Below are 20,591 nucleotides of genomic sequence, written 5' to 3'. Positions count from 1 at the left end.
GTACTTAGTTCCGTCTTGGGTGTACTTCCCCTTAATAAGGTGGCCAACTACCCATGGTGCTGCTTGACGGTGATCTGAACGTCTCGCATTCAAGTTACATGTGTGTTCATTGTGAAATACGGTGACCTCAAAGTTGTCGAATGCATCTTCTTCCTCCCCCTCAATCTCCATTTACAATCCGGAGCCTTGCATGTAACGTACAACACATCGGGGGATGACTTCTTCACCATCCACTCGAAATTGTTATTAAGGGCAAACCTACCCACAACTTGTCTCGGTTCTTCCTTGTTTTCATAAAAATTACCAAGCTCTATCACCCCCGCTTCCTTACTTTGTAAACAAGTAGTTAGCTCATGATTTTCCATTATATCTTCCTTTGTCCACATGGGAGCTTTGAACTTGGTACAAACTTCGAAAGAGGAGAACGTTGAGAACGTTGCATGACGAGCATGTTCTTCGCCCGCTCGGTCGACTACCGCTAGTTCCGGGTGTAGTGCGATTTTCACTACGAGGTTGTCGTTCTCGCCGTGTACCTTGGTTACTCGGTACACACTCTAACCTCAACAATGGTCCCGCTACGGGTTCATCGATCGCTAAATCATGGTCATCGTCCATATTCAAATCTACAATAGGATCATTATTGTAGAAGGGTGTATCGAACTCTTCAAACTGATGAAATCCTGTCGCTTCTTGTTCTTGCCCTACATTGGTCGGAACATCAAAATTGGTCGGAACCTCTAAATTGGCCGGAACCTCCTCATTCACACCAATCCCAACATCTGTTTCGGGAACGCAAGACCCTACCACACTCCGAGGGAGAGGATTAGTAGGCGGCGTAGGCTCCGAATTCCCAACTTTTCTCACCTTGGTCACGAATAATGGCATAAACTCTGTATTTGACATTGTTGCCCTCATCTCTAAAAACGTTCTCGGTTGGCGTTCTCTCTTAATAACCTACGGCGCAACCATTTTTCCCTTCATGTACAAGGAACAAATCTCCAACTTTAAATCATACGCTACGGATCAACTTCCAACTCTTCATATAAAATTTGTCGCAGTTCTTGTAGGGTTGTCTCGGTTGTAATCGTCAACGTCAAGTCGCTATTTGCTTTGTAGATCCAATTATAATTCTCACATAACCAAACACCATCGTACGATACAACAAGGAACACTTTGTCTCCTGCAATTGCAAACCAAAAAAACAAGGTGAGTAAAGGAAAAAACACCAAAAAAAAATAAAAATCGACATCCCATCGATATCTATAGACATAATGTCGAGAAGCACAACACCAGAAATTAGGGTAACGCGATTGTCGACATTGCGTCGACATATTATCGACATACAATCGACAACAACAACAACCATGCTCGTCATCGACATACTATCGACATACCATCGACATTCAATCGACAATTAAAAACGGTTGCACATTAAATGTTAATAAATTTTACATACGTTCCCAACGACCCTTCCCAACTGAAACGTTGCATGTCAGACACGTGTCCTATCGACAACATATCGACATGAAGTCGACATGTCGTCGACAAATGTGTTAGCAGTGACACTAAATTGGCATGTGGTCGATAAGATGTCGACATAGTATCGACATTACCGTCGATAAATACGCCATTTCATGCGTTTTTCCCCGTCTGATTACGCATTTAATGACCATTAAATTTTCATACATTCCCAACATTTTTACTGCTCTATAAAAGCAAAGGGAAATCTTATTCATAAGTGCTCTTGTATTCTACCTATCTCTTACTCTTAAAAATTTTCTCTTATTCTCTTAAGTTTGAAATATGGCCCCACGAAAGAACGGCAAATTCCCCATCCTAACTCCTGAGGAGCTGAAGCAGGAGCCTGATGTTGGCATAGTTACTCCTGCAATGCAGAAAGTTATGGACGCCGCTCGAGCTTTCGAAAGAGAGCGAAACGGTAACGAGTTCAGGTTCATGCAACTTGAAAGAGAATTTGCAAAATCGGTGTATGGCGGCTCCACCACACAGGGTTCCCCGAAGGATGCCGTCGTTGCAAACTGGGCATCTTCAACGGTAAACCGGTGAAGCCTGGAACATTATGCAAGTATTGCAAGGCTCACCCACAAGCCAAAGAATTTAAAAAAAAAATAATTTCTTATGTTATGGTTTGTGGGTTTTATTTAATGTTTTTTTTTTAATTTTTATGAACTTTTAATTTTCTGTTTTTTTTTTATGTTTTTTTTTTGTTATTTTTAATGAACTTTATTTTCTGTCAATGTTATGTTTATGTTTATGTTTTAGCCACGGTATTTTTCCATTGCATCGATATTTTGTCGACATGATGTCGACAAAATATCGACAACTTCTAAAAAAAACAACAAAAATGCTTGTTGTCGACATTCTGTCGACAAACATGTCGACAAAATGTCGACAAATAGTTAATCCCAAAGTTGGTTGCATGATGTCGACAACATGTCGACATAACGTCGACATAACGTCGATAATGGTCGTCACTGACCTTTCCTCTATAATCATCGACAAACCATCGACATATCATCGACATATCATCGATAACACTGGAAAACCCAGAAATCGACTGAAAACCAGATCTGCCAGATCTCAACAATTTCAGACCAAAAAAATAGCCTTCCAACAATAAACACACGTATAACAATTTTAAACTACATAAAGTCAAACAAAATGCTTAAAATGCAACTTACCCATTATAATGGTGTAAGATTCTTGAGTGATGTTGTATTGTGCTTCGGTTTTCCACCAACACCCACCGAGAAAACAACCATGCAACAGCAAATAATTACGTGTGGGACGGATTTCAGCTTCGGTTTTTCATAAATTTTTCAATTTTTTCCTAGAGAGAGAGAGTGGTGCACGAGAGAGAGAGGGAAGAGGGAAGAGAGAGAGAGAGAAATACACTTTCAGATTTTAGCTTTTTTTTTTTTTTTTTAAAAAAAGGGTAAAATGGGAAGTTCATGTAATTAATGGACTAAATTTGTACAAATTATAAAGGGGTATAAATTTTGATATAGGTTGTATTATTAGGGTCAAAAATTGAAATTTCCCTTTTAAAATCCATTAAAATAGAGGATAGTAAATTACAGTTGAAGACCACTTGTACAAATTTTTCTTTTTTGAAGAAGACTTGTACAAAAATCATATGATACTAATAAATGTATTTACTTAAGCTTTTCTTTTTAATTGTGGATCAAAACCTGAAAAAAAATTTATCCTGAAATTATAAAAAGAATAATATTATAATTGAACTGTTAATTTAATAATTTGAGTACCATAATAAATGAAAAAGTAGTTATGGGATAGATAGTAACCTTTTGAATTCCATTGTTACTTTGTCCTCTTTCTTTGACTCTTTAGATTTAAGGGATTTAAAATGGGGTTGAGATGTAAAATGGTCTTAAATTTGGTAACTAAGTTAGTACATGTCAATTTTTTAAAAAAATTAAGAAAATGGTCAAATCTAATAAATTAGCTAATAAAAATTATAAAAATAGATTTATCACATATTTTTTAAAAAAATATATATATATATAATAACAAAATTAAGTTACATAAATTTTTTAGTATTGTATATTATTATATTGTAACAAAAATAAATAAATATATTAGATCATTTAAATATATACAGCAGTATTAGATATATCGTAGTACAGAAAATTAATATACCGTAGTAATAAAATTATATACCACAAAGAAATTATAACAATACTAAATTAATACTCAAAAAATATATATATCATGCTAACAAAATTATATATATCACCATTAAAATATGAATACATACCAAAAAATTTATATACAATAAAATAGAAACTAAATATCATATTAAATATAAATAATATATTATAGACAACAAAAATCATATACCATACAATAAATCGTATATACCTACAATAAAAAATAAAACAAAATAATATAATATTATTAAAAAAAAAATTATATATATCATATTAACAAAATTATATATCACATTTATGTATACTAAAATAAAAACTAAACATACATTATCTAAAATAAAATGATATATTATACAATAAAACGTATATACCATATAACATAAAATATATACCTTACAATAAAAATGTATATAATAATAACAACAAATAAAAATAAAAATATATAGAATGCTAATAAAATTATGTATCATGTCAACAAAAGTACAATAGAAAATAGAGTAAGAGAGTCTGCCGTTATTGTGCTCTGAGGCAGTTACAAAAGTCCTTTATGGTTTTTTCTTTGTTCTGGTTTTTTCCATCCCTGAAACCGCTCCCTTCAATCCAAAATCATTCAAGATTTTCACCAGCATAATGAATCCTCTTACTGACAAAATGAAAGGCAAGATGACTATTGATGAAGATGAAGAAACTCCACTGATTCTTGATGATGTTGAAGTTCAAAATGACAATTTGGATACAGTGTTAGTTGCTAGAGTTCTCACTACCAAATCTGTCTTTTTATCTACATTCCAAAGGCAAATGAAAGATCATTGGAATGGTCGATTCCACACCACTATCACTGAAAAACCTCCTGATTTGTTTGTGCTTTCTTTCGGTTGTGAAGGAGATAAGCAAAGGGTTCTTCTGAAGGAACCTTACCACTTTCAAAACCACCATATAGTGTTATACACACCAAGTGTTCTGCAAAAGGTCACTTCTGAAGATCTGATTTTTTCTAATTTTTGGGTTCAATGTTACAGATTGCCTTTCCTAAGTAAGTCTAAATCTTTAGCCAAGGCACTCGGTAACATCATTGGGGAATTTATGGAGGTTTATGATGAGTCTTTGGATGAAGGATGGGGTCCTTTCCTTCGATTCCGAGTCAAACTCAATGTTACCAAACCATTGCTCAGAGGCCGAAACATCCAACTTAGACAAACTAGGGACAAATTCTGGGTTGATTTTCGATACGAACGACTACCGGAGTGGTGTATGGAATGTGGAAGACTTGGACATCCATTTCAGAAATGCATGGTTTGGATGGAAAAGATTGATAATGGTATCGAACCCGAGTTACCATATGGTCTTGAATTAAAGGGGGCTGCACTGCCTACTTCTGGACTGATAGGTACAGAACGGATTTTTCCAAGGGTAATGCTTGGCCCTTGCTTACTCGCTTGGCTAGAAATTCCATAACTCATCCATTGTTACAAGGAGAATCGTCTGCTATCCAACAAATACCAAATAATTCTTCTACTCTCGAACCTCTCCACGTCTCAATCATGGATTCTAACTCTGCTGCAACTGCTTCAGTTTCACCATCACCTTCAATTTTTCATAACAAACCTGCCACAACTACTATGCTGCCTTCTCCATCGGTTAGTGCTACACCAGCAACTATTGTCAAGTTTACTCCAGCACTTTTAAATGGAATTATCAACAAGCAAACTAGTGCAATGCCAAACATGGAGGGTTCTTCTAAGTCTCTTAATACATCAAAAGCACGCACGGATTTGGTTGATGTTGATGATCTATCTGATATTTTTATCCCTGATGTTGGTACTATTGCAACTTATCCTCCAAATCCTACTCTGTCATATGTGCCATCTAATGCGCATAACCTCAAGCTGTTGCAAAATTCAACAAGTACAACAACTGATGATGTTGTTTGTTCATCGGTTAGGCAGGTTGTTGACAAAGAAAATACATCCCCAAACAGACTTTTCAAGAGGCAACCTGATAATATTTCACTGAGGAAAACTTTGAAGCGATGCAGGGGACTGACACAACCTATGTTCTCTCCAACCTTGTCTACTGGAGAGGGTCCAAACCAGATTGTTTCTGAATCACAAGAAGATCAGTCAGGTTTCATGGACAATTCAGCGGAGGCTGGTTCTCAGCCCCGCTTTCAGCCATGAAAATTGTTAGTTGGAATGCGCGGGGGTTGGGGAACCCGAGCGCATTCCGTCATCTTCGTTTGCTTGTTAAAGAGCAATCTCCTCATGTACTTTTTATTATGGAAACTAAACTTATTTCTAATGTAATTTCTCGTTTTCGTCAAGCTTTACATTTCAATAATGGACTTGAAGTCCCTAGGGTAGGTCTAGGAGGGGGTTTACTACTTCTTTGGAATGATGATGTCAATGTAACACTTTTACACTATAATACTACTTTGTTTGATTGCTATTTGGCTTATGGTGATGGTCCTATACTATGCATTTCACTGCTTTCTATGGTTCTACTGAGCAATCTAATCGATGTCATTCTTGGACAACTTTAAAGCGTCTTCGTGATGTTGCACCATTGCTACCGTGGATTGTGATTGGTGATTTTAACAAGATACTTTCGAATGCCAATAAGCAAGGGGGTGCATTGAGAAATGAAATGCAAATGGATGAATTTAGACAGGTTTTGGATTTTTGTTCTTTCTCTGAGCTGCCTGTCCATGGTGATCCTTTTACTTGGTTTAAAAGTCCACATAAAGCTGGTACAATTAAGGAAAGACTCGACTGGTGTTTCGTTAATGACAAGTGGGCAACTACATTTGAACCTATGATCACTACTCACTTAGACTTTTTCAGATCAGACCATCGGGCTATTACGGTTACTATTCGTACACTCAATCAACAAACTCAGCAAGTGAGGAGGAAGTCTCGTTTCAGATTTGAGAAATTATGGCTAAAAGATGCTGAAGCTGCTGCCATTATCAAGCAAAACTGGCATTTCTCTTCTACTACTGTAGCGGCTGATCTGTTTTTGACTAATTTGGAACAATGTTCCAATTCTCTTCAAGCTTGGCACACCAGTAAATATGGAAATATGCAGAAGGATATCAAAAAAATGCAGCAGAAAGTTTCTGCATTAAATCACAGTCCCAACCGAACCATAGTTTCAATGGAAGAGCTTAAACATTCAGAAACTATTCTTGATGATTTATTAGCACAAGAGGAGACTTATTGGCAACAACGTTCTCGAGTGGATTGGATGCAAAGTGGAGACCAAAATACAAAATTTTTTCATGCTCACGCTTCATCGAGACGCAACAATAATGCTATTAAATCATTAAAAAACGCTGCTGGTGTTACAGAATATTCTCAGCAAGGCATGACAGCAATCATAGCTGCCTATTTTCAGGATCTTTTCACAGCTCAGCCTATCGACTTCACTGCTCTCAATCACACCTTAAACACAATTCCCACTACTGTTACTGCTGCTATGAATGAAAATTTGACACAACCATTCACACCAGCCGAGATAGAAGCAGCCTTAAAATTGATGAGTCCGGATAAAAGCCCCGGTAGCGATGGTATGTCGGCTATGTTCTATCAAAACTATTGGGAAATTGTTGGCTCTTCAGTCATTGAGGTGGTCTTGGGGATTCTTAATGATGGGCAACCAATGGATATGCTGAATAAATCTATTATCACCCTTATTCCAAAAATAAGTTCTCCTTCTGGTATGGGTGATTATAGACCAATCAGCTTATGCAATGTCATTTACAAACTGATTTCCAAGGTGTTAGTTCTTCGGTTCAAAGAGGTTCTACCATTTGTCATCTCAGAGTCTCAAAGTGCTTTCTTGTCTAATAGGTTAATCACTGACAACATTCTGGTTGCTTTTGAGTTGGTCCATTATTTAAAGCATAAAACTCAAGGGAAGAAAGGTTACTCTGCTCTCAAATTAGATATGAGTAAGGCTTTTGATCGGGTAGAATGGGCATATCTAGCAGCTGTGATGGAAAAGATGGGATTTGCAAGTACATGGATTTCGCTCATCATGAAATGTCTTTCGTCAACAAGTTTTTCCTTTTCTTTAAATGGGGAAATTGTTGGTAATGTCAAACCAGGAAGAGGTTTAAGGCAGGGAGATCCATTGTCACCATACTTATTCTTGATTTGTTCTGAAGGCTTATCTCGTTTACTAAATCATGAAGAATATATGGGTAATCTTGCGGGTCTGAAATTAACTCGCCATGCACCATCAATCTCTCACCTCTTGTTTGCAGATGACAGCCTCCTATTCTGTCATGCTACCAAGAGTTCGGCTTTAGCTATTCAAAGGGTTCTTCAGACTTATCACAGAGCTTCTGGTCAATTGCTTAACACACAAAAATCAGTTATGTCTTTCTCACCAAATACTGATCAAGCTATTCAGATATTTTTCAATCAAGCTTTGAACATACCTATTAGTGATTGCCATGAACGTTATTTGGGCTTACCTGCTTATTTAGGTAGAGACAAAAAGGAAATGTTCAGCAACATTAAGGAGCGTATATGGAAATTGCTCAATGCTTGGAAAGAAAAATTATTTTCTATCGGAGGTAAAGAAGTGCTTTTGAAAGCTGTTGTTCAGTCAATACCAACATACGCGATGAGTTGTTTCAAACTTCCGATAACATTTTGCAACCAACTTGAGTCTATGATGGCAAACTTTTGGTGGGGTTCAAACAAAAATGGCAACAAGATTCATTGGAAAAATTGGAATCTTCTTTGCAAGTCAAAATTTGAAGGGGGAATGGGGTTTCGATCATTTGTTCACTTCAACCAAGCTCTTTTGGCTAAGCAAGCTTGGCGAATTTTTTAAATGCCGAATTCTTTACTGAGCCGATTACTCCAGCACAAATACTTTTCTCAATCATCTTTTTTGGATGCTAATCTTGGTCATTCTCCGTCTCTAACGTGGCAAGGAATTTGTTGGGGACGTGAGTTGCTTATCAAAGGACTTCGATATAAAATTGGGAATGGTTACAATGTTTTTGCTGCAACGGACCCGTGGATACCAGCTGTTTCTAATTTCTGTCCTATTAACTATGTTGGACCAGCCACTTTGACAGTCTCCCATTTCATTTCGGAGACAAGAGAGTGGAATTTGCCTTTATTAAAAGCTTATTTTGGGGATATAGATGTGGACAGAATATTGACCATCCCATTAAGTTTTTTTCAAGCTCAAGATAGGCTAATTTGACATTACACTACTGCTGGGACTTACACGGTTAAATCTGGCTTTCATCTAGCTTCAGATTTAAATGAAAAGGACTTAGATTCTACTTCTCACTCACATAGTGAATGGTGGAATTTTTTTTGGAATCTCAAGCTACCCTCAAAGATTAAAATCTTTGCTTGGCGGGTGATCAATAATGCTATACCAGTGGCTTCTGCTTTGGTTCAAAAAAAAGTCCTCACTTCGGCAGTTTGCTCTTTGTATACACAAGCTTGGGAATCGATTGGGCACGCATTGTTTTGCTGTAGGCATGCTAAGGATGTTTGGAAACTATTTAATTATCCTATTGATTATGCTAAGGCCCTACATTTGGTTAATGGTGATTATCTTTTCCATATAGCCAATTTTCTTAGTTAGGATGAGTTTGAGATGTTGATCTGCATTATGTGGGTGATATGGACTGACCGCAACAAAATAATACATGGAAATAAGAATAAAGATGCTACTGCTCTGGCTTTACATGCAACAACATATATGAACAACTATATAAAAGCTACCAGTACACAAGATCCTATTGCAACTCTATCTCCACATTCTGCTGTCAATCATTTGAATACTGCTGCTACTTCTACAAATTCTGCTGCATTCAAGACCCGACCAACAGAGGGCATTCCATGGAAGCCACCTTCACTTCACAAGTTGAAGCTTAATGTTGATGCTGCGGTCAATACTGTCGACAAAATTCTTGGCGTTGGAGCAATTGTTAGAGATCATGATGGTCAGGTAGTCGCTGCTTTATCGAAGCCAATTCAAGGATGCTTTAGATCAGACGAAATGGAGGCGAAAGCTCTCTTTCATGCACTAAATTGGATCACGCAACTCGATTTGGAAATCGATTATGTTGAGACTGATGCTCTTCGTGTTTCCTCAGCAATCAATCATGCATCCTCAGATTTATCTGCTTTTTCTGATTTAATTTTAGATGTCCGTTGTCTTCTTTCCTTTTTCCCAGGCATTGTTGTTTCTCATGTTAAGAGAAATGCTAACCAAGCTGCTCATGGTTTAGCAAAATATGCTCTTGGGTTGGATGTAGACACTTGTTGGAGAGGAGAAATTCCTACTCCTATTTTCTCTGTTGTTGTAAACGATTGTTGATTATAATAACAGTGAAACTTTCTCAAAAAAAAAAGTACAATAGAAAATAAAACTTAAATATTATTTAAAAAATTATATACCGTATAACAAAAAATACATATACCATACACCAAAACATATATACAAAAAATAATAATAAAAAAAATATAGATTACTAATATATATATATGTATGTATACTATACTAACCAAATTATATACCACAATTAAAATATATATACCATGACCATTGTATATAATAAAATAAAAACTAATTAAATATTATTTAAAATAAATAATCATACAATCAAAAAATATAAAAATAATAATTAAATATATGTAGCATGACAATAAAATTATATACATACATTAAAATATTTTTATTATGCTAATAAAATTATATACCACTATTATACATATCATAATAAAAAAATAAATATCATCTAAGAATAATAATATACCATACAACAAAATATAAATATACCGTACAACAAAATCTATATACCAACAACCCAAAACAACTCATAAAAAATTAAAAAAAATTGACATAACTTTAAAATAAGAAAGATTTTGACAAAACTAATATAGATATACCATATGTTAGATAAATTAACAATTAACCCAAGATCTATTTGTATATAACATAGAACACAATAATAAGATATAATAATTAGGTATGTGTACCTGATTGATCCATAGCAATTATCTCTGATTGATCCACAGCAGTTACTCCAATTTGATAGTGCAATACTATCAACTAAGTCTTCCTCCCTAGATCTCTAAATCAGAAGCAGTTTATTTTCTCTGATTATCAAAAGGTATGCAATTGTGATGAGACAATATGTATTTATAGAGTTAGGGAGGGGACTTAGCTACAAAACCCTAGTTGGCCGGGCTCGCTCATCAAAGGCTTCGATCCAACTAGAAAAGCCCACACTTCTGCTTCACCTAGACTTTACTCACAGATGCTAAGCCCATTAACAATTGATCACCAACAACATGGGCTAACACAGCAAAGAACTATCCAATCAACCCAAGTTTTAATAAAACCAATAAAACTTAATGTAAGCCCAAATAAAAAGTCTAACATTCTCCCACTTGGGCTACATTGATTTTAATACATATATATTATATATCAAAATAATTTTTGTTTGAAAACGACTCATGGGTTGAACAACAGGAAAACATTTGTGGCCACTTTAAAAACTGATAGTTCTCTGATAGCATCTCAACATACCGGTCCAATTCAACCTTTGATAATGAACTATGACGGTCATATTGTTTTTAGCTCAACAAAAGACATTCATAATCACAAATACCAAAGTATTAAATCGACATGGTCAATAAGTCTAGTAGTGTGGTAAGGAATTATGTTCAACATGTGATCAATTTAAAATAACATAATATCCTTATCAGTCCTCAATTTCACTGATACCGTGATGCTTAATAAATAAGCCAGTGAAATTAAACATACACCACTTAAAATAAGTAAGTGTCACTAAACTTGCTTAAAGAATTAAGCCAACAACATATCATTGTCAATAAGCAAATAAATTTAAAAGACAATGATCACAACAATATGAACCACATGCTTTCAATTCAATCATTCTCGAGAATATAACAAAACATAATTGAAAACATATCCATTCAATAATAAAAAATATTGAAACATAAAATGTAGTTCATAACTTTATTCAGAAAATTATAAATAATAATTTCTGAAAACAAACAGAAAACAAAACTCCCACTAACCCAAAAGATCAAAAGATTCTAAAATGCCCATATTAACAACATGTTTATTAAACAGCACGGCACTTAACCCTTTGGTTAGAGGATCAGCTAACATCGACTCGGTCTTGCAATTTTCAATGACAATGTCTCCTTTCTTGACCAAGTCTCGACGAGTGAGATACTTTATTTCCATATGTTTAGAAGCACTACTAATCTTGTTATTCTTTGAAAAGAAAACGAAAGCATTATTATCACAATAGATTAGCATAGGTGTGGAAATAGAATCAACCACTCGTATCTCCGAAATAAAATTCTTCAGCCACAAAGCTTGCAAAGATGCCCCATAACATGCAACAAACTCAGCATACATAGTAGATGACGTGATCAAAGTACGTTTGACACTCTTCCAAGAAATAGCGGCACACCGCCAATGTGAAAATATAGCCGAAGTTGACTTTAAATCATCTACACAACCACCAAAATGCTGAATCGAATAACCAACAACTCGAAGATTGTCAACATGCTTATACACAAGCATAAAACTCTTCGTTCTTTGCAAATATCTCAAAACTTTCTTGGCTGCAACCCAATGATCAAGGCCAGGATCAGATAAATATCTCCCAAGAACATTTACTACGAAAGCTATGTCGAATTCGAGTGCAAACCCGAGCATACATCAAACTCCCTACTACACTTGCATAAGGGATGTTCTTCATTGCTCCTCTTTCCAAGTCGTTCTTAGGACATTGTCGCTTAGTGAACTTGTCCCCTTTCGAGAATAGGAACGAACCGGCCTTTACACCAATCCATGTTGAACCTTTTGAGCACACGATTAATGTAAGCTTCTTGAGATAAGCCAAGAACTTTTCGATTCTGTCACGATGGATCTCAATCCCCAAAACATAGGATGCCTCTCCAAGATCTTTCATATCAAAATTGGAAGACGAAAATTTTTTGGTCTCATTTAGTAATGACAAATCACCGCCGGCAAGTAAAATGTCATCTACATAAAGAACAAGAAAAATATAACGACTCCCACTGATCTTCATATAAATACACTGATCAAACTTGTTCTCTACGAAACCAAAGGATGTCACAACCTTGTCAAACTTCAAGTACCACTCGGCGAGATGCCCGTTTGAGACCATAAATGGATCGTTTCAACTTGCAAACCAAGTGTTCTTTTCCTTTCTCCTTGTAGCCTTCGAAGTTGAGACATATAGACTTCCTCATTCAATTCTCCATTCGAAAAGCAGTTTTAACATCCATTTGATGCAACTCTAAATCAAAATGCGCAACTAAGGCCATAATAATTACGAATGAATCTTTAGTGGAAACGGTGAGAAAGTTTCGGTGTAATCAATACCTTCTCTTTGAGTAAAGCCTTTAGCCACTAAACGCGCTTTAAACCTTTCAATCGTCCCTTTTTATCCCTTTTAGCCTTTAAAATCCACTTACAACCTATTGGTTTGAAACCATCGAGTAATAAAACTAGCTCCCATACACCATTTTTCTTCATGGAGTCGATCTCATCATCCGTAGCGCTAACCATTTTGAAGATTGTGGACTATTAAGTGCTTCACTAAAAGTGACGGGATCCACAAAATGATCAATATCATATTCTCCTTCTCCAAGATAAACAAAATTATCATGACACTTTGTTGACTTCTTTTGTCTCTGAGATCTTCTTAGAGGAGGTACTTCTGGAATAACTTCTCTTTGTTGATCATTGTTTTGAATAACATCTTCCACAACTGGAATTTCTTCAATAACTGGATTCTCATTAACAATAGGAGCTTCATCATTAATAGGCCCTTCATCAATAATAGGACCTTCATCATCTTCGATATCGGGAGCAATATATTCATCAACAATGGGAGCATTACCAATTTGGAGTAGGATGGAGACTACTATTATCATCTCTTGAAAATGACATAGGAATACAAATTCCTTTAGATGACTCCCCCATTTCAAGAGATGTTGAAGGAATTTTTTCGGCAACATCAAATTCCGAGAAATTTAGCGATGCGAGATTCAACAATTCGCATACCACGAGTAGGACAGTAAAAGCGATAGCCTTTTGAGCGCATTGGATAACCAATGAAATAACAACGATTTGTTCTCGGATCTAACTTTTTCAAATTAGGATCATAAATCTTTACTTCAACTGGACAACCCCATACTCGAAGATGATTCGGACTAGGCTTCCGCCGGTCCACAACTCAAAAGGGGTCTTGGGAAATGCATTTCATCGGGAACACGATTTAAAATATAAGTTGCGGTCATAAGTGCTTCACCCCATAAAAACTACGGAAGATTTGTTCTACTCATCATACTTCTAACCATATCCATGAGAGTGCGATTTCTCCTTTCGGCAACGCCATTTTGCTACGGTGAACCGGGCATAGTGTATTGAGCAACTATACCATTTTCTTGTAAGTACTACGCAAAAAGCCCCATGTGTTGTCCGGATTACGTATAACGACCATAATATTCTCCTCCACGATCAGAATGAACAACTTTGATGACTCTTCCTAATTGTTTCTCAACCTCATTTCGAAAAATTTTGAGTTTATCAAGGGCGTCAGATTTTTCTTTAATTAAATAGGTGAATCCATAACGAGAAAAATCATCGATAAAAGTGATAAAATACTTATTTCTGCACAACGTGGTGGAATAAGGACCAACGATGTCCGTGTGGATAATTTCCAATAAAGATTATTGCGGTTTGCGGTGTTCTTTCTTGTTTTAGTCAATTTTCCACGAGTACAATCAACACAAGTATCCCAATCGAAGCATCAAGAGGAGGAAGTATTTCAGATTTAATTAAACGATCAACCCTTTCTCTGGAAATATGACCCAATCTTTTGTGCCATAACAATAAGGATGTTTCCTTAATATGAGGTCTTTTACCCACAGAATTCACAACAGTAAAAGAGGAATCTAAAGAAGCCAATGACAACTTGTAAAGACCATCAGAATAAAAGCAATTTCCAATAATTCGAGAGTCAAGCATAATGTCAACATTATCATTTGCAAAATGAAAAGAATATCCTTGTTTAACCAAAAGCGGAAGCGAAACTAAATTCCTTTTAAAAGTAGGAACATAAAAAGTATTGTTCAGAATAATCTTATCGCGAGACTGTAATTCAAGAATAAATGTTCCAACATAGATAACGTCAACTCCAACATCATTGCCCACTTTAAGCTTGGACTCCCTCTCACTTGGCTTCCTGAGATCCCTTAGCCCCTGTAAGGAAGCAGAAACATGAACAGTAGCACCACCGTCTAACCACCAAGAATCAATAGGAACATCAACTAGATTAGATTCAAAACAAACACATGCCAATGGATTACCTGATTGTGCTTGCTTCTTTTCTAACCAAGTCTTAAATTGGTGACAGTCTGTTCTCCGATGCCCCAATTTTTCACAAAAGTAACACTTCACATTAGAGTATTTGGACTTTCCGTTGTTATTCTTCTGTTTATTCTTATGCTCCTTACCATTACCATTCTGTTTTGTAGCACCATCATTTTTATTCTTGAATTTTCCTTTTCCTTTGTTGGGCTTGAGGTGAGAAACATAGTTAGCAGATTCATTCTTCTCCCTTTTAAGCTTGCTTTCTTCGACTACACACCGAGAAATTAGGTCGCCGATAGTCCATGTTTGATTGTAAGTGTTGTAGGTTTGTCTTGATTAGTGAAAGAGGCAGGAAGAGCATGAAGAGCTCGATGAATAATGAAAGAGTCAGGAAGAGGAATATTATGATCTTTTAACTTGGACTGAACATTCACCAATTTCAGAATAAAATCTCGCACTCCTTTTAATTCATCATACTTAATGGTTGTCATTTCATCCATAAGATGTCCAGCTTCAGCGTTTTCACCAGTGTCGTATAATTTTTCTACAGCATTGAAAAACTCTTTGGCATTTGTAGTGTCTGGCAAACCACTCAATAGATGTTCAGGAATGGATCTTTTCATAGTAAGAAGACTAAGTCGACTTGACTTTTCCCATTGTGCATGATGAGTTCTCTCGGTACCGTATCGGAGTCAGTAAGATCAGCAGGTTTTTCTTCTCGTAGGCACAAGTCCATATCCATTATGCCTAAAGTAAATTCCACATCTCGTTTCCATGTCTTGTAGTTGGAAGCATTCAAAATATGAATGGAAGCATTATTGTTGTTCACAGAAAAGGAGACTGAAAAATTCAAAAAATTAAAACTTGAATAAGCAATATGAGCAATGTATTAGAAAATATTGTAGAATCAACTGGTCATTATAAACTCCCCTTTGGGGTGAGAATATAACACACACATGATCTACCTTCATGAAGTTAACAACAAAGAAAAAATACATATCATTTAAGAATTTTATTACCTTTGGGCAAATAAATTTCTTAAAAATATGTATTAATTCAAACAAAAAAAAATAATAATAAATTTATATATTTAAATTATTACCTTTGGGCAAATAATTAAAATATATACATTTAATATTAACTCACTTCATGGAATGTGAACTAATATATGTAAATACTACCTTTGGGCAAATAATTACACATATAGTCAACCAAAAATATAATATTTTCTTCAACATGTGAAATTTGGTGATAAAACAATCATTGAAAATTAATAATTTTCAACCAAATTTCCAAAAGAGATATACAATTGCTTTTATTATATTGATAAGCAAAAAATAAAGTGTCCACCATAACACATTATTTTTGTATCAAATAATCAAGTTTTATAACTTTTGAACAACAAATAATTAAAAGATGTGAATATAAGAAAATTGGTGGAGACTACATAGTCAAAACAAATTAAATAAGAGAGTGACTATGTTTTATGGAACGAGAAGAAACTCAAAAAATTTTCTATGATTGACAAATTTCGAAAAATCATCAAAAAATATTTTTAATAATTTTTTAACTACATAATTATCATTAAAATAATAATAATTATTAAACGGAGTCAAAAAATTAATTAAAAATCATAGAAAAATCAGAAATTAAATTCTAATAACGCTGAAAAAAAAACGTCGAAAACGGACCTCCCAGCCGGCCCCACGCGCCCCCACGCGCCGCCTGCGCGAGTGGGCTTCGCGGCTGGGAGTTGTCTTCAACCTCCAGTCGGGTCTGCAATTCGGGTCACGTGACCCGGTTCGGCCAGTCGGGTCTGCAAGCATATTCCGGCCAAAAATCGACGAAAAAAATGGGGATTTTGGATGGGTTTTGTTCGGGAATAGATTTCTAATCAATCTAAGTATTCAATTTGGGATAAAACATCCAAAATAATGGTAGATCAAGAAATTGAATCCGAAAATTGAAAACTTAAAAAAAAATTGATTGTGTTATGAATTCTCGGTTGGAACACGAAATAAATTGTTTAAGAATATTGATAAACAATTGATAATGAGAAATCTATCATCAATTTTAGATCAAAAACCATAAAATCAAAACACACAAATTATAATTTCATATTATAATTATATAAACCCTAAAACTTTAAATTTAAAATTCTCTTAATATAGACTATGAATTCAAACACATAATATATCAATTGAAAGAGAATTTAAAGATCAATAAAATCCCTGAAGTTTTAAGATTTAAAAACAAAAAATTCAACATAAAATAATAACGAAATTAATATGAAATTATGGATAATTAACATATACAAATTAATTATACTAATTATAGGTTCTAAATCATATACAATAGGCAATCTGATACCACATGTTAGATAAATTAACAATTAACCCAAGATCTATTTGTATATAACATAGAACACAATAATAAGATATAATAATTAGGTATGTGTACCTGATTGATCCATAGCAATTATCTCTGATTGATCCACAGCAGTTACTCCAATTTGATAGTGCAATACTATCAACTAAGTCTTCCTCCCTAGATCTCTAAATCAGAAGCAGTTTATTTTCTCTGATTATCAAAAGGTATGCAATTGTGATGAGACAATATGTATTTATAGAGTTAGGGAGGGGACTTAGCTACAAAACCCTAGTTGGGCTGGGCCTGCTCATCAAAGGCTTCAGTCAACTAGAAAAGCCCACACTTCTGCTTCACCTAGACTTTACTCACAGATGCTAAGCCCATTAACAATTGATCACCAACAACATGGGCTAACACAGCAAAGAACTATCCAATCAACCCAAGTTTTAATAAAACCAATAAAACTTAATGTAAGCCCAAATAAAAAGTCTAACACCATAATGTTTAAATAATTTGCTTCTAATTCTAATAAAAATAATAAAAAAAAAAATTGAAATAAGGACATTTACTAACATAGTCTTATGATTTAGGACCATTTGCTATATTTTTTTGAAAAAATGACATAAACTAACATACTCCTATGATTTGGGGCCATTTACTATAATTTCCCTTTAAAATGTTAATGTTATACTATATACCATAAATTGTAGCATCATATGTCTCATATCACAATTTTCAGGATTTTTAATTTCAAGCAATTTTTAGCAAATACAAGCTTAATAAAGTTGTATAGGTTTCAACTATCTTGGTATTATGGAAGTTATAATTACCAGCAATTTAGAGTACTCCCAATAATTTTTTTACTTTATCTTTAAAATATATCAATTTTATTTTTTATACTTTACAATATACTGTTATATTATATCATACATTAGATTCTTTAAAATATATCACTAGAGTCTCATTTTTTTTCTAAATTTTATTATATTTTATTCATTTCAAGTATATAATATTAATATATACTATCTCTATGCAAAAGTAATTATTAAAACTTAAAATAACTAATAAAATAAGTTTAGAGCAATGAATAATATTTTATAAATGTAGAACACGAATAATAAATTTTAAAGAAACTTTAAATGAAGAAAGAATTTAGAGCATCTACCATAGTGTATTTTTAGTATGGTTCTATGAAATTTTTAAAACTTTTCTATTTTAGAAAAACTTGTGAGTATTCTTAGTATATAAGGCTCAATTTTTGTATGTGAGAAGCAAGGGAGGGTGGTCAAAGGTGAAAAAATAAAATATGGACTTTTGAATTATTTACCAAATTTATTTCCTCCTCTTTAATTTCATTAAATTTTATTATGGTAAGTTTCTCCGCCAAATCTATATATAATCTATATATAATATAAAGAAAAGCACAAGAAGAGTTTATGTGTCATTTTATAAAATTTTCTTCCTATTTTTCTTAATTTCTAACACATTTTCTTATTTTGTTTGAAAACTAAACCACACAAACAAGCTAAAAGTCCCACATTGTTTAAAAACTGTTTAGGTTTTATCTATGTAGGTTATAAATAATATTCTTATTACAATACTTTCTTTTATCTAAAAAATATTATCTTTTTTATGGGTGATTGATTAATTTCTTACTCAAGTTTTTATTTTGCCTAATTAGTCTCAATTTTTTTATTTATTTTTTCTGAAAAGAATACAAAATATATTTTTGTACTTCTCAATATTTGTCAAGTTTAAAATAATTATAAAAAAAGATCTTTAATTAACTTTTTCATATAAAAAATATAGTAATTATTTTCTATGTGGGTGATTGGTGAACTTTAAAATAATTATAAAAAAAGATCTTTAATTAACTTTTTCATATAAAAAATATAGTAATTATTTTCTATGTGGGTGATTGGTGAACTTAATCTTGCCCATTGTAATTTTTTTAAAGTGAATGCAGAATATATTTTTGCATTTTTCAATCTTTGTTAATTTTAAAATAATTATAAAAAAAATCATTTACTTATTTTTTTGTATAAAAATTATTTTCTTATAATTCTTTATTTTAATTTTATTTAATAATTAAAACTATATTAATATATTAATAAATGATATTTATTAGTATAATAAGACACCTTAAATATATCTTTTTTATATATACCTCTTTGATATGAGACTATTATGAATGTTAAATTTTTAAGTTATATATATTTCATCAAATATGTAAATGATAGATATTATTTATTTACACATATTTTTACATTTTTCAATCTTTGCAAAATATTTAAAATTAAAAAAAAAAATCAGTTTTTAACAAATAAATCAATATGTATATAAAAGAAAACACTAAAGAAAATGAGGTGGCATCCTACAATATTTTAATCCATTTTTACTATAAAAAGAATTTTAGTAAATTTAGTTTATTTTATATATTTATAGATATTGAGAAATATGACTTCTTAGTAATTTATTATTATTATTATTATTATTATTATTATTTGTGAAAATCTCACATGAATTAAGAACTACATAATTAATATACTTCTAAACTATAAACAAAGTATTCTTACACTAACTTCTATTCAAAAAAATATGGACAGAAAATATATAAATTATTTTAACAAAAGAAAGCACAATAAGAGTTTATGTGTCATTTTATAATTTTTTCTTCCTATTTTTCTTATTTTCTAACATATTTTCCTATTTTTTTTTTTAAAAACCAAACCACACAAACAAACTAAAAGTCCCACATTGTTTCAAAACTATTTAAGTTTTATCTATGTAGGTTATAAATAATTATAAAAAAATCATTTAATTTTGTTTTTCACATAAAAATTAATCTCTTATAATTATTTATTTTAATTTTATTTAAATAGTTAAAACTATAATGATTTATTAATATATGATATTTATTAGAATAATAAGACACCTTAAATATATATTTTTTATATATACTTCTGTGATATGAGACTTTGTGAATGTTAACTTTTAAGTTATATATATTTCATCAAATATGTGAATAACAGATATTATTTATTTACACATATTTTTTCATTTTTTAATCTTTGTAAAATATTTTAAATTGAAAAAAAATCATTT

General features: G+C 33.0%; 2 protein-coding genes across 2 annotated transcripts; both read left to right on the top strand.

The window, feature by feature from the left end:
* Positions 1-4,322: 4,322 nt before the first annotated feature.
* LOC133039346 (uncharacterized) lies at positions 4,323-5,147 on the top strand. Its single transcript, XM_061118219.1, has one exon. The coding sequence runs from the start codon at positions 4,323-4,325 to the stop codon at positions 5,145-5,147; it is 825 nt and encodes a 274-aa protein (XP_060974202.1).
* A 4,188-nt stretch (positions 5,148-9,335) lies between these two features.
* Positions 9,336-10,046, top strand: LOC133039345 (uncharacterized). Its single transcript, XM_061118218.1, has one exon. It carries the CDS (start codon positions 9,336-9,338, stop codon positions 10,044-10,046), a length of 711 nt encoding a protein of 236 aa, XP_060974201.1.
* Positions 10,047-20,591: the final 10,545 nt, after the last annotated feature.

Source organism: Cannabis sativa, chromosome 6 (assembly GCF_029168945.1).
Source record: "Cannabis sativa cultivar Pink pepper isolate KNU-18-1 chromosome 6, ASM2916894v1, whole genome shotgun sequence".
NCBI classification, from domain to species: domain Eukaryota; kingdom Viridiplantae; phylum Streptophyta; class Magnoliopsida; order Rosales; family Cannabaceae; genus Cannabis; species Cannabis sativa.
Note: the sequence above shows the minus strand (reverse complement) of the source record. Positions and strands in the feature narration are given on the sequence as shown.

Excerpts from the sequence above, each read along its gene's own strand:
- LOC133039345 (XM_061118218.1), top strand. The coding sequence starts at position 9,336 with ATGTGGGTGATATGGACTGACCGCAACAAAATAATACATGGAAATAAG.
- LOC133039346 (XM_061118219.1), top strand. The coding sequence starts at position 4,323 with ATGAATCCTCTTACTGACAAAATGAAAGGCAAGATGACTATTGATGAA.